The 16,211-nt window shown below is 39.0% G+C and overlaps 1 protein-coding gene across 4 annotated transcripts in view; it reads right to left on the bottom strand.

Annotated features, from left to right (window-relative positions):
- Positions 1-16,211, bottom strand: part of PPP2R2A (protein phosphatase 2 regulatory subunit Balpha) — a 99,213-nt gene that overhangs the window by 11,973 nt on the left and 71,029 nt on the right. For all 4 annotated transcript variants that reach the window (XM_043985912.1, XM_043985915.1, XM_043985914.1 and 1 more), the window contains 3 exons: positions 9,012-9,177; positions 3,243-3,355; positions 322-499 (listed from right to left, as the gene is read on the bottom strand). In XM_043985912.1, the coding sequence (XP_043841847.1) occupies positions 322-499; positions 3,243-3,355; positions 9,012-9,177 (457 nt within the window). The remainder of the gene's footprint in view (positions 1-321; positions 500-3,242; positions 3,356-9,011; positions 9,178-16,211) is intronic.

Raw genomic sequence — 16,211 nt, 5'->3', positions numbered from 1 at the left:
TTCTTCTTAGTTACTTTACCTCTAGAACAGGGGTTTGGTTTGTTTTTTAAATGTAAAGTTTTAAACACAATACCCTCAAATCAGAAATTTAAATGAGTATTTTCTATGTGCCTGGTTAAGAGGCATGTACCTTTAAAAAAGAGACCATTATAAAAACCCTTTTTTTTTTGCATAAGTTAGATACTTTTGCAGTCTTTGTAATAAGTAGCAGCCTAAGTCAAAAAATGGTGAATACAAACAATATCCAAGGAAATTAGAAAAAAGAAATAAATCTTCTATTGCCACATGATTTCCCCTTAGAACCCAAACTGAAATGGATACTAAAACTTCTGTCTGTAATTTCAAGGTGCCAAAGATTAATCCGCAAATCATCCGCAGATAAATATGTTTCATAATCACTATTGATAGAGATAGAGTTGATGTGATATGTATGAGCATTGGCAAATATTCTCCTTGGACTCGCCTCAACCATCAGATCCATGGGCCTAAACACTGGCACCTGGGAATTAGATAAAATAGAAAGTATTAGTATTTATATAGTAAAAAAAAAAAAAACATTTCAAGACTTCAGAGTAATCTCATTACACTAGCCTTGTAATGAAGACAAATTAAAGCAAAGTTATTATTGTTTTCTAAGCACTTGATATGTGTGTAATTAAAAGCAAGAGAAGGGGATATCCAACAAGGATAAGAAACCTGGGTAATTTATTTGGTCCACATTAGTGACACTGCAGAGACTATTTCTATAATTTATACCAATTAGTTTTAAATTTGTTGCATGACAGACCCACGATGCCTTACACATACATCTAGTCCAGAGAAGTTAAATGGAGAAACACACACACGAGAACCCAGTAAAGTCACTGGTACTCACAGAATTGAAGGATGCCCTAGTCCCCCAATCTTTCATTAAAGAAGAGATGCGCTAATGGCTTCTAAATTTTGGCCCCTACACAATGATGGGAGGTGGGATGTGTCCAAAACTACCCACCCCAGCTGAGAGGCAGAGATCTGGGAATGAAACCCAGAGCTCTTAACAAAAGAAATTGCTACTGCCATGCTAAGAGCAAAACCGGATACTATCCAAATTAACTTATAGCTTTACTATTAACTTATAGTTTTAATACTGTACCAATAAAATTAAGAATGAAGAAAAATAATTAAATTCATAAGTAAGTTAAAAATATCAAAGAAAACAATTCTTAGAAAGAAATAAGGGGGGGGGGGGGAAGCTAGGTGGTGCAGTGGATAAAGCACCGGCCCTGGATTCAGGACTCCCTGAGTTCAAATCCAACCTCAGAAACGTGACACTTAACTAGCTGTGTGACCCTGGGCAAGTCACTTAACCCTCATTGCCAGAAGAAGGAGGAGGAGGAGGAGGAGGAGGAGGAGAAGAAAGAAATAAGGGAGGCAGTTAGGTGGTGCAGTGATAAAGCACCAGCCCTGGATTTAAGAGGACCTGAGTTCAAATTCAGCCTCAGACATGTAACACTTACTAGCTGTGTGACCCTGGGCAAGCCACTTAACCCTGTCTGCCTCGGTTTTCTTCATCTATAAAATGAATTGGAGAAGAAAAGAGCAAACCATTGCAGTATCTTTGCCAAGAAAACCCCAAATGAAGAGTCAGAAAAAACTGAAACAACTGAACAAGAGATTAGAGAAGTAAAACGTTAAAGCAAGCCTATACAGTAGTAGTCTCACCTTTGGTAAACCAGGAAAACAAAATACCCTGGACCTTTTAATTAAAAAAAAAAGCTGCTGGAAAAAACTAGAAAGCAATTTAGCAGAAAATGGGTTCAGACTAACATCTTATACCACACAAATCGCTCTTACTTAGGAATCTTCTCTTCCATAATACAACCAAATGTCGAAATTAAATGTCACTTCACACATAAATTAATGTTGTAGATAAAGTAAAATTTCCTCAAACTGAAAAACAGATTACTGATAATGAAAAAAATCTAGCTTTGTGTTTCTTCTACAAGGAAGTTGATGACAGCTCCTCACTCTCCCCCAAATATCTGTACAAATATTCAGTGAAGTACTATTTGTAGTGGTTTTTTTCCCAAAAGTTAGGAAAAAACATCGTGTCCAAATACCCAAAAAGTGACATAGGAATGCAATGAAATACTAGTGGGAACAAGAGTGAAGCATTCAAAGACTTGTATGAATAAATTGCAATCAGAGCAAGCAGAGACAAAACAATAATATATACAACTCCAAGTATATAAATGAAGATAATGATTAAAAAAAAAAACCACTCAATTAAAATACACTGGATACAGTTAGTAGTAACTTATTAAAAGTACACACTTCTGCCTTCCTTTTAAGGAACAATAAATTACGAAAGGGGAAAACAATCTTTTGTTGCTCTGTGTAATTAAGGACTCTATTTCTGAGTGGTTTGTCTGAATTTATTTGGATTTGTCTGCCCTGTCAAAACCAAAACTTCAGCGATGAAAAGGAAATAACCTCTGTTGGTTCTTATTCTAACAAGCAGATACAAAAACATGAAATCCTATTTATCTAACAGATGTCCAAAAGGCCTTTATTCTCCTACCCCTAACTGGAGAAGAAAAACAAAATCCCTGAAGTACACATAGTTAAGCAACATCGATTCCCACATCGATCACATCCACATTCTGCTTCAAGTCCACCATCTCCATCAGGAGGTGGGCAGCATCAGGTGGTGCTCCACAATCATGGTGGGTCACTGTTCCCAGGCTTCTCTGAACTCCTATCCCTTCAACATTTCTTAGGACACAACAGTAACCTCTTACGTTCATATACAAAATCAGCCATTTCACCCATCCATGGGCCCCCCCCTTAATTTCCAGTTCCATGCCACAACAAGATACTACAACTATTTGTGTACAAATGGGTTCTTTTCCTCCTCCTTTTATACCTTTGTGTATATGCACAGTAGGGTTATCACTGGGTCAAACAGGACGCACATTTTTGTGACTTGGGGTTAGGATCCTACATTGCTTTCCATAACACACATAACCAATTCACAGCTTCTACCAAAAATGGCCTCAATGTGCTTATCTCCATGCGGCCCTTCCAGTGCTGGCCATGTGGGCAAATCCAATATGGATGAGGTGGAACTCAAGAGGGACTGTTACTTCTATTTTTCTAATTATCAATGGCCTGGAGTATTTGTTACCCCATTCTGGAGCTGTGGAACACCAACATCCATCTAGTAACTAAGATCTATAATGCAACATCCAAAATATACTTACCCGTAGTGTAGTAACTGTTGTTGGATCCCTATACCGACCATCTTCTTCCTTTAAGTTATATCCCTCTGGTCTTTTGTCCCTTTCAGATATTTTCCATAACTTTATTGTTTTATCTGGGGAAGAAAAAAATTTTTTTAAATTACTTTCCTTGTTACAACCAAAATTTTATGACCGACTAGACTTAAGACACTTTAAAATCAATGTCTTTGGTAAACCAGGAAGACAAAATACTGTGGACCTTTTTATTCAAAAGAAGCTACTGGAAAAAATTAGACAGCAATTTAGCAGAAAATAGATTCAGAAACTCAGAGCCTAGTCCCCCAATTCAAAAGGATTTGATTTTAGACGAAGAGTATGTAGGAACATGCTAGTCACAGCACCAGGCAGCCCAGCTGAGTTTTCACCCTGGTTCTATGGCTAGTGTATTCCCATCTGGAATTGGCATTCTATTAGTTTGTTAGTAACTGTTGTTGTTGCTTGTCCTTCATTCTCAAAAAGGACCATGGTATCAGGGTGATATCATGACTTGCGCTGAATTTAAGTGCAAGGTTACCAACCTCACTCTCTCCTCCAGAACCATCTGGGTCCAGTGACAAGATGAATATCAGGATGACTGGGGATGGCCCCAGATGTTTTGAGGCAACTGGGGATAAATGATATGCCCAGGGTCACACAGCTAGTTAACTGTGAGGTAAGATTTGAACTCAGCTCCTCCTGACTCTAGGGCCAGTGCTTGAGAGCTATTAGAACTATTGTACAAAAATAAAGAATGGGAGAGAGGGGGAGGGGGGGGCGGGACAAGGGGGAGGATTGAAAGCAAGAATTGAATTTTGGAGACAGCATCTTTTTGACCACCTTTTCTAATTCTTCTAAATATATGGGGGAAAAGACTTTGATTAGGTCTGAGGAGCCATCTTCTGCCAGAAAAGTACAGAGAATGACAAAGGCCTAAGATTTTGGATATATAAGCAGTGAAAGGGTGGGAATAAAAATCACCAGGGAAGAAGAGAAGCCTCTAATACAGTTGTGTTGAACACAAACAGAAATGAAGGCCACATAAAAATCCCTGCAATCACATAATTACTTAGAAATCCACATATAATATTGTCAATGTTAAGTTGTATATTTCTTTTCTTAAATCTTTTCCAATTAAATCTGTATTCTCCTGTTTGTTACCTTTGCTCCAATACATTCTGCTTTTGTTCACATCACCTCCAAATGAATCAAAAATCATGGTTTACTGTCTGCAAGGAGTCATTGCTGGTCAACATCAACAACTTTTTAGTTCTTCCTGAAAACCCCCTTTTGTTTTTTGTTTTTCCAATCACGTCCAACTCCTTGTTACCCCCCTGGACCATATATATCACTTTAGACCCTTCCATCCTCCAGGTTCAGTCATTGTTTCCATGATACTATTTATTTAACCAGTTCATCCTCTACTGTCTCCCTCCTCTGGCCTACAATCTTTCCCAACACCGGGGTCTTTTCATTATGGGGCCAAAATATTTAAGTTTCATCTTTAGTATTTGACCTTCCAGTGAATAGTCTGAAATAATTAATTTCTTTGAGTACTGACTGATGTGATCCCCTTATAAGTCCAAAGGACTCTCAAAAGTCTTCTCCAGCATCACAATTCTAAAATGTCAATTCTTTGTCACTCAGCTTTCCTTTTAGTACAACTCTCACAGTCATACATTGCTACTGGAAAAACCAGAGCTTTGACTACAAGGACCTTTATTACCAAAGGTAATGTCTCTGCTTTTTACTATCCTGTCCAGATTTGCCATAGCTTTCCTTCCAAGGAGCAAGGGATTTTTAATTTCATGGCTGTAGTCATGTTCTGCAGTGATCTTTCAGTCTAGGAATACAAAATCTGACACTGCTTCCATTTCTTCTCACTCTAGTTGTCAGGAAGTGATAGGACCATTTGCCAAGATCTAAAGTTTTGGGGTCTTTTAAAATGTTAAACTTCAAGCCAACTTTTATGCCTTCCTCTTTCCCCCTAAGAGGCTTAACTATTCTTCACTTTCTGCCATCAGAGTGGTATCATCCGCATATCGGAGATTATTGTTATTTCTCCCAGCAACATTAATTCTGGCTTTTGATTTATTCTAGCCTGTCATTTCGCATGATGTACTCTGTATATAAATGAAATAAATATGGTGACAATATACAGCCTTGTTGTACTACTCCTTTTCCAACTATCAGCTGTTCCATGGTCAGTTCTAACTGTTGCTTCTTGGCCCACATACAAGTTTAGAAGACAAGTAGGATGATCTGCTACTCCCATTTCTTTGAGGACTTAACACATTTTGTGACCCACACAGTCAAAGGCTTTAGAGTGTGGTCAATGAAGCAGAAGTAGATGTTTTTCTGGACCTCCCTGGCTTTTTCCATAACCCAGCACAGGTTGGCAATTTGGTCTCTAGTTCCTCTGCCTCTTTGAAAACCAGCCTGCTCTTCTGGGACTTCTCAGTTCACATATTGCTGAAGCCAAGCTTGCAGAATCTTAAGCATAACCTTGCTGGTATCTGAAATAAGCACGATCCCTAACCCATCTTATCCTTTTCTATGTAATATGTAAATGACTCATTTATCTAAACAGTCAATGTTAACTCTGTGTATGATGCCTGTATTTGTCTAAGTTTCATTCTGAAGAAAGAATCTATCATCATGACTAGGAATGTTCCATTTACATTAGGAGATGGACCAATTGCCTGTGTAGCAGTAGATATATCCCAGACCAAACTTCTAACCTCTCATTCAAAGTCAATTTTCTTTTTTTCCTGGAAAGATCTCCAAATTGCTATGGCTTACTCTCTACTCAGGCAGCTAGCACACAGTGCACAGAGTACTGGGCCTGGAGTACGGAAGGCCTAAGTTCAAACTCAGCCTCAGAAACTTACTAGCAGTATGACCCTGGGCAAGTCATTAACCTCTGCCTCAGTTTCCTCAAGTCGAATGGCACCTACCTCACAGGATTGTTGTGATGTTCAAATGAGACAATAATTATAAAGCACATGGCAGTGTCTGGCACACAGTAAAGGCCAGATGAATGTCTATTATCTGTTTATTTTTAATGTTATTGTTAATATTCTCATCCCAAAAGATTACTTTTGTGGATTGAGAATCAGAAGACATGGTGGCAAAAAAATAAAAAATAAAAAGAAGAAGAAGACATGGGGGCAGCTAGGTGGCAGAGTAGATATAGAGCACCAGCCCTGGATTCAGGAGGACCTAAGTTCAAATCTGGCCTCAGACACTTGACACCTACTAGCTGTGTGACCCTGGGCAAGTCACTTTACCCTCAGGTGGGGGGGGGGCGGAGGAAGAGAAGAATAATCAGAAGACAAGTACAATTTTTCTGGCTCAATTGTTTATTACTTGTATGATCTTAAGCAACTCATTTACTTTCTCTAGATCTCAATGACCACTGAGTTCTCTCCAGGTCCTAATTTAAGTTCTTATCATGAGACTCAGATATACATTTCTTACTTAGGAATCTTCTCTTCCAATAGTACCACCATGTCAATGTCATGATTTAATACAAAGAGCAGTACCTACAAGTGAGCTCTTTAAACACAATTATTTAAAAATGTAAAAACCATCTCAGCTTGTCTACACAAAAATGGACAGTGAGCTAGATCTTGCCCATCAGCCATAATTTTCCATTCCTTGCTCTGGAGTAATAGTTCCATCATTCCGGCAAATCGCTCAAATTTCCCTGCCTCAGTTTCTCCCACTATAAAAAGAGGGTTTAGGGATCCTCAACATGGTTCATAATTTTACACACACACACACACACACACACACACACACACACACACACACACACACACACACACACACCCCTGACTTGATTTTAAGACTCCTTGGCCAAGCTGATCATTTTTCCAGGACATGTTACAATCTGCAAGAAGAGTCCCTGCTCGACTAGGCATATCCCACCCTTGATTCTGGGCACCACACTTCTCTCTTCCTGCAGCCCAAGTTCCCCAGAGCATCTAGGGCATTGCTGCAGACTCAGAGAAAGCCCTAGGTCTTGGTCACATGAATGACCTAGTCATTTCTTCCCTCAGGGGGTATTTGTATTCTTAGAGATTTAAAGAAAAAGCAGCTTGATAAAAACAATTCAAGGCTGGACAAGTCTCTCCACTAAACTGAATCTTATTTTATTTGGCCTATTGTTTGGCCTGTTTCCAGTCTCTCAGGATTCTCAATCCTGTAACCATCTTATTAGCTACCACTCCTTTTCCAAAAGAGGGCATAATTAGAAGAACTTAGCTCAGAGATCCTGGACCAAGAGATGGGGCCATTCAAATACTTGAAGACAGTTATCAAGTCCCCCACTAAGCTTTCTCTTGTGCTTCCCTTAATCTTCATATTGAATACATGGTTGCCAATCCCTTTACAATCCTGACTGCTCTCTGGCTTATCATTTTTCTTCTGGAAATGTGGTGAGAAATGGGGAAATGTGTCCCAATAGTATCTTGTTTTGTTTTGGTTTTGTGGGGCAATGGGGTTAAGTGACTTGCCCAGGGTCACACAGCTAGTAAGTGTCAAGTGTCTGAGGCTGGATTTGAACTCAGGTACTCCTGAATCCAGGGCCAGTGCTTTATCCAATGCACCACCTACCCGCCCCCCCAATACTTTCTTAAATGAAACCAGAATGCCCTTTCCCCTGGAATATCTTCTCTCAATAATGAATAGTTGCTGGTCTTTACATTTTTTAAAAGAAGGTTCCACAGAAATTTGGGGACTATTCCTCCTTTTCAACTTTCCCTAAACATGTTGAATAGGAACAATTTTCACATATGACTATTTGGGAAGATGCCAGTTCTCTCATGGTGCAGAGTGAGTTCCTTTCAGTCCATCATCTGAGCAGCCCATTGATATATACAAAGGAAAATTCATAAACTGGGTGATCAAAATGGGGGTGTCTATATAGGACTCTCCAGATATATCAAGCCAGAAACAAACCTTTATTAAGCACGTACTATGCGACAGGTATTATTCTGGGTCCACAAAATACTAAAATGAGACAGTACCTGCTATCAAGGAGCTTAAATTCCCAACCTGAAGGCAGGAACTGTATCTTAGGGATAAACCTCTACTAAAATTTAAAAATGGGACAGCTAGGTGGCACAGTGGATAGAGCACCGGCCCTGGATTCAGTAGGACCTGAGTTCAATTCCGGTTTCAGACACTTAACACTTACTTAGCTGTGTGACCCTGGGCAAGTCACTTGACCCCAATGGCCCCACAAAAAAAAAAAAAAAAAAAGAATAAAATTTAAAAATTAAGTATCTTAAAGAACAATTGTTTTGAGGTTTTGTCTCAACTTAGTAAGAATTGAAGGATTAAAAAAAAAAAAAAAGGGTGGGGGGAGGGGGGTGGCTAGGTGGCGCAGTGGATAAAGCACCAGCCCTGGATTCAGGACTCCCTGAGTTCAAATCCAGCCTCAGACACTTGACACTTACTAGGTGTGTGACCCTGGGCAAGTCACTTAACCCGCATTGTCCTGCAAAAAAAAAAAAGGAAAAGAAAAGAAAAGAAAAAAGAAAAAGAAAGGAAAACAAGAGTTGTGGAGAAAAAAATGAAAGCTATTCTAAAAGGTGTGTGCCAAAATCAAATGTTCAAGGGATTCCCTAGTCTCTACACCACACAACTGAGCATAGTTTCCAACCCTTTGTACCTAGCCCACAGTGAATACTTTAACAAATCTTAACTTGTTCCTCCCAAAGTTATTATAAGAAAGGTTTTGCTTACCATTGGTAGATAATAAAAATTGAGCAGCATTTTTCTGAGGCAACCACCTAATTTTGTTGATCTTTTCTTCAATTTCTAAACTTTTCAAGTAGTCAAACTCAGGTTCATGGCTCTGGAAGGTGCTGTAAACATTGTATTCTCCTCTGCTATGCGTTTGGGTTTTGTTCTAAAATGTAAACAAAGATATTCTGATAACTCTGAGATTTTAGAATAATCTTTGTAACAAAGTAAATTCAATATATTTTTTCAATTTAAAAAGATCATTAAAACAAGTTTCAACAGTCAATATAATTTCAAATTATGCTCACATACCATAATATTGGGATAATATTTTGTTTTAAAAGATCACATGAAATTCTCAATCTAATGCAAGTACTCTAATTACATGAATTCTGCCTATTCATTCTTTAGTATTTTTTAAAAGAATTTAAAGAAGAATTAAATTAATGGTTTAATTATATGAATGCTGAAATACAAAAAATACATCATATAATTATTTTGTTTTTAAAATGTTCTAGAGTTTGTGTTATAACGGCAGGATGGCTGGTCAAGAAGACTTGACCGCTGACCCTCACTACCAATGACACTGACAAAATCATCTAATCCTTCTGGGTGGACTTGTCCATTAAGTCTGGAATTGACTGTGATGTGCCCTGGTGGAGGGCATTTCTCATACTAAGTACTTTGTTTGATACAATGGAGACATTCCAATACCAAGAGAGACCTCTTAAAAACATACACTTAGAACACAGAAAAAAAGATCAAAAAGCAAAAACCTCTCAGCTGTTTAAAAACAAAGGGGGGGGGGGGGAAGAGACACACAAAGTCAGGATAAAAGGATGGGAAAATATGATACTAGCTATGTCTGTGGTTTTGAATCAGATCTCTGATGATTCTCCATGTTGATTTCTGTAGTCAGTATATGTTGATCATTTGGTTTTGCATTTATCCTGAATCAATTTATAAGAATTCTTCCTATGTTTATCTGCACTCTTCTTATGTGTCATTCACTGGCTATTTCTTTTCAAGATTCCTTTAGGAGTGAATTACTGTCTGCTTTCTTAGTGTTCCAATAATGAATTTCCCCCATATTTTAGCATGTTTACTCATTTAACGGGTGTGAAGTGATGCCTGCTTGTCATTCCTGATCACTTTAGCCTAGCTGAGTTTGGCCTTAAAAACTGAAAATATGGTGAGCATATTAAGCATATAAATTCAAAATCAAAGTCTTAAACCCTTATCTTGGAAAGTAAAGTTTAATAGATTTTTAAAAAGCAATATAATTCAGCTAATATCTACAAAAGAAAAAATAAAACTAGTTAATGACAACTTCACTTTTCTTTAACCACAAAATAGTTTGCTTTCACTAAGAATCACCTGTAAATAAATAAATACACAAACAAACAAACAAATAAATAAACAACAGGGGTGGCTAGGTGGCACAGTGGGATAAAGTACCAGCCCTGGATTCACAAGTACCTGAGTTCAAATCCAGCCTCAGACATTTGAAACTTACTAGCTGTGTGACCCTGGGAAAGTCACTTAACCCCTATTGCCCCGCAAAAAAATAAAAATAAATAAATTAATAAATAATAATAAAATAAAAAGAATCTATCACCTATTAAAAAATGGAAATCAAAGGAATGCCCAACAATTGGGTATTGGCTAAACAAGCTGTGGTATATGAATATTATTGTGCAGTAAGAAATGACAAGCACGATGATTGCAGAAAGTCCTGGAAAGATTTATATGAACTGATGTATAACGAAGTGAGCAGAAGGAGAATGCTGTGCAATTGACAATATTGTTTGATGAAGAACTGTGAATGACTTAACTATTCTCAGCAATACAAGTATCTAAGACAGTACTAAAGGACTAATGATGAAGCATACTATCCACCTCCAAAGAAAGAACTGAAATTGATTGAACACAGACTGAAGCTGCTATTTTTCACTTTCATTTTTCTTTTACTCAAGTTTTCTTATGCAAAATGACTAACACGGTAATGTTTTACATAATTTCACATGCATAACCAATATTAGATTGCTTATCACCTTAGGGAAGGGGGAGGGAGAAGGACCAACAGAATTTTGAACTCAACTTTAAAAATCTGTAAAAAGTTTAAATAGTAATTCTTCCAAGTGGCCACTAGGGGGTAATAGTTAAAACAACACATTGTACCTTTTTTCCTAGTGGGCTTTATTCATTAATAAAATTGACTTGGTGGTGGGGTGGAGGGGGTTATTTATCTACTTCATCTAGAAGCCAAGGAAAGGAGAGTCAAGCAAAGTGTGAGTGAAGATAAAGGTGTGTGCTGCACCTTGAAAGCAGAGAGGCATTTGAATAGGCCAAGATGATGAGCAAAGGAAACATGAAGGGCAGAGAGAAAGGCATGCTAAGTGCAGGAGGTAAGTAAGGAGGACAGCCAGGCTGGGAAAGGCTCTAAACGCTAAAAAGGAGTCTGGCATTTTAGACAAGAGGCAGCAAGGAGCCAAGGGCTAAGACTGTGCTGAAGAAAAACGGCTTAGCCAGCAGCATGCATGAGGGATTGAAGTGGGGAAAGACCTGAGGCAGGGAGACCAGTGAAGAAGCCATGCCATTGCCTAGGCAACAGGGGAGACTGGGAGGAAAGACATACAGATGCAGAGAAGGCAAGAGCTGACAATGAAGGGAGAATGAAGAATCTGGGAGAACACTAAGGTTACAAACCTGCGAGAAAGGACAAATACTAGGAGGTGCCTTCAACAGAAAACAAGGCACATTTGGAAGAATCTGGGTTTGAGGGTAAAGACAATGAGTTCAGTTTGGGGTCTAGGACAGAGCTGAGGGTCTAGGACAGAGTCTTAGAGAACATTCACTGTTAGGAGACAAAATATGGATAATGAGCAAACAAAGCAGAATGAGGAATGCTCAGAAAGGAAAGGTGAGCTCAGTGTAACAAAAACCCAGAAATAAGGGACTGATCAACAGGTATTATAAAAGAATGGTTGAGATGGATGAAGGCTGAGAAAAGACCATCAGATTTGTATAGTGGAGAGAACACTGGACAAGGAGTCAAGAAAAACCTGATTTCATCTCCCTGATTAGCTGTGTGACCATAAGCCAAGTCACCTTTCTAACCTGGTTTACTCACCCATAAACTAGGTTGTTGTGAGGATCAAATGAGATAAAGTATGTAAAAAGCCCTTAATAAATCTTAAAGCACTGTCTAAATGTGAGCTAGCATTATTATGTCTGCTGCACATTGGTGAAAACTCTTCTGCCTTTTGCCAATACAATGGTCACTGACAATTATGATGAAGGTTCAGGTTCCTGAGCCTGTTCTGAAGAGCCTTCTGAATCAATCATCATATTTAAAATTGTTTTACTGGTCAGTCAAACTGCATGTCTGTTTTATACCTGTCATTATGCTAATATAGCATAACAAAAACAACAAAAATAGATCCCTGTCCATAAAGACATAATAAAGCTAATTGAGGGAGACAACATCAGGAATAAAGCAATCTTGGGAGGCATAAACATCTAATTTTTTAAAAAACTAAATCACATATGGAAAACATAAAATACTAAAATATGTGGAGAAAAAAGAAAACTATATGAGTAGTTTACAATTTCTGGGAGTTTGTGTTTCCAAAATGTGAAAATGGGCCACAAGTTCTAATATTAAAAAATAATGATTAGGTTCCTAGTTTAACTGAGAAAATCAGAAAAGTATGCATTTATTTTCCAATAAAGAGGAGCACTAATCCTTAAGTCCAGAGCCCATTTTAATGCACTCAAAGTGTGAACAACTCCAGGGCTAGGCAGAAATTAGGGTAGTATAAGGTGAGATGGGATGAATGTAAGAAGTTCAGAGAAATAGCAGAGAAGGGTTTTAAGAAGAATCCAGCCATCAATCCCCTCCCAAAGAATTTGTATTAGATTCCTGCAGCAAATAGGGGGCCCCTACAGGTTCTCAAATAGATGTGGGACCTATCAGACCTGGGCACTGGCAGCCACCTCAGATGAAAGGAGATCAGTTAAGAGGCTACTGCAAGGGGCAGCTAGGTGGCACAGTGGATAGAGCACCGGCCCTGGATTCAGGAGAACCTGAGTTCAAAACTGGCTTCAGACACTTTACACACTTACACACTTATTAGCTGTGTGACCCTGGGCAAGTCACTTAACCCCAATTGCCTTACAAAAAACCAAGAGGCTACTGCAACAGTCTGGGTAGTCACCTTCTATAATCCATCCTTCACACCACTAAGATGGGCTTTCTCATGTACACACGCCTCCAGTGTATAGCTTCTGCTGCTTAGGCGAGAGAGAGACAGCAGCCCCAATGCCCTATTACAGGAGTTCATAAAGTGAGAAACCCTTTCAGATTATGATCAAAACCATTCCTGTAGATTTGTATAGAATAAGATGCATTTGCATTCCTCTCTTCTACAACAAGTCACTAATAATCTACCAATGACCATGCTTGCTGCCACTAGATTCATCACTAAGAAATAGACCTGTCATGACCCCATTCCTCTTCTCTAGGCTAAGTGCACTACAGTACCCTGTACTGCATGAACATCTGTTTGTGTACACCCTCCTCCAATGTGGAGACCAGAAACGAATGACGAAGAGAGGCCCAGGAAGAGGGCGCCTGACAATGTCAAAGGCTACAGACAAGGCTTTGGCAATAAAGAAGAGTACTAGTGACTCTGGAGGCAGCAGCTTGGGTTGAATGCTGAGCTCCTTCTACAGAACCTAGTGCTAAGAATATATGTAGCGGTTAGGGGGGCAGCTAGGTGGCACAATGGATAGAGCACCAGCCCTGGAGTCAGGAGGACCTGAGTTCAAATCCGGCCTCAGACACTTGACATTTACTAGCTGTGTGACCCTGGGCAAGTCACTTAACCCCAGTTGCCTCACATACCCCCCCCAAAAAAAGTAAGAGTATATGTGGGGGGGGGGGGGCGGCAGCTAGGTGGCACAGTGGATTTGAAGATGCTGAACAAGTCACTTAACCCTCATTGCCCCTCAAAAAAAAAAAAAAAAAAAAGAAGCACATATGTAGTGAAAAGAGCTCTCCAGTGTCCTTTACTACATAATCAAGCCAAGCCTTTGGACCATCTGGATTAAATCAGAGACTGCTTGAATTTTCTATCTCCAGCTCTGGAGTCTGTAATTCCATGTATTAGGTGCAGAAGTATAGCCCAATAAATTATAAGCAAACAAGTCATTGTTGCCAGGACTTCAAATAGCCCCAGCACAAAAATGACTAAGTTTTCTGATTCAATTACAAAATAAATCTCAGTGATTTAAAATGAAGTGTTCATCTTCCAAAAACAAAAAGAAAAACAAGACTTAAATTTGTCCGTGAATTCTGTACAAAATATCAAACCCGATTTTCATAGACATTTAGACTGTAATTACCTGGAATGCTCAAGAAATGGTGTTTTAGTAAATTTTAAGTTCTGGTTAAATGAACTTGAACTGGAAATTCCCCAATAGATTTGGTATTTGTTGAAAATCTTTCTAAACCACATTTTTAAAAGTTTCCTACTATTAGAAAAAAAAAAAGTACTACATATTTATAGCATTGTTGAGGGGGGAAAAAAGCCTTTGAGAACATCAAGTTCAACTGAGCCCAGTATAGACATGTACTCAGCTGCCACTATTAAACGTAATTGGTCATTGTTTGATGACTGTGATATTCAGGGACGAGGAGCCATCATTTTGAATACCCAGGAACTGTACCTATAAAGTATAATTATGAAGCATTTTCTTGCATGACTTGTGAAAATAAGGTTATGTAATCAATATGCATAACAAACTATTACATGTGTGGGAGGATTATCTAAAAGTGAACTGACCTAAAATGAACAGAACACTGGACAGGAAGTATTTTCTACTCCGACATTAACTGAATGACCTTGAGCATTTCCCTTAATCATCTCTAAAATCAAGGGTCTGGTGATCTGAGCTTCTTAAAACTGGGTTGTGACCCCACGTGGGGGTGTAAAATGTGGCAACACTAAAAGGTTACACACACATGCCTATTTCATATACCTTTGTACCAAGGGTTGTGTGAAATTCCGCAGGCAAAAAGGGGTCACAAGTGCCAAGTTTAAGAAGTCCTGGCCTAGACGGCTTCTGCAAGGCCCTTCCAACTCTAAAACTGGTCCTAGAGGTGTGTGTGATGAGGACAGGCAAGAGAACCACCTTGATGCAAACCGATTAAACTCCCCAAGCACAAGTGAGCAAACAAAAATGATCAAAAACGATTTTATTCTATCTTGGCCAAGTGAGGCTTTCTGGAATTTAGGCTTTATTGTACATCAAGATATGTAAACTAAATAAAGCCTAATCTTAAGGGCAGCTGGAGAATGTTGATACACTACAGGTATCAAATATGAAGGCTATGCAGGCAGCAAACGTATGACATATATTCAGGAAACAAGTCCTGTTGCAGAATAAACAAAGTATCAACCATCTGATCAGAGATCTACCTACATCTAGGAACAGTGAGATGGCACACAGTGGACAGAACATCAGGCCTGGAGTGAGGAAAACTCTCCCAGGAGAGTTCAAATCTGACTTCAGGTATTTACTAGCTGTTGTGACCCTGGATGCCTCAGTTTCCTCATCTGTAAAATGAGCTGGAGAAGGAAATGGTAAACCACTCCTGTATCATTACCAAGAAAAGAGTCAGACATGACTGAACAACCAAAAATGGAACCTTTGAGGTTAACTCGTCCAAACTCCTCGTTTTAAAGGGGCCTTGAGAAATGAGATGCCTTGCCCAAAGTCACCAAGGGAGCATCAGAGACTAGATTTGAACCTCAAGACTGACTTGTAGCCAGGTTTTCTACCAAATCACTTCAGAGGAAGACTTGAGAAAAGTCTTGATAGGTAATTTATCTCCCAAGCTCTAAGACTGTGTCTGGCAGAATAGAAGGAACCTCTCTACCTTGCAAGATGATGAAGGAGATGCAGAGTATGAGGATTTCCTTTAGTTTTGGTAGATCTAACAAACAAGGGAATTCAACAACTCCAAGTATCTGATTTGGGGTGACAGAAGACACCAGGAACGCTTATTCCCCCTGGCGGGATAGGGGGAGACGGAAATGAGCCAATTTCATTATACCAGAGGAAGGGAAGATCATCTACTCATCCAGTTTGAATTCTCTGGGGCAATTGCAGGAATGGCTTTGCCAACAACCT

Source organism: Dromiciops gliroides, chromosome 2 (assembly GCF_019393635.1).
Source record: "Dromiciops gliroides isolate mDroGli1 chromosome 2, mDroGli1.pri, whole genome shotgun sequence".
Lineage (NCBI taxonomy): Eukaryota > Metazoa > Chordata > Mammalia > Microbiotheria > Microbiotheriidae > Dromiciops > Dromiciops gliroides.
This window is presented reverse-complemented; position numbering and strand designations above follow the sequence as displayed.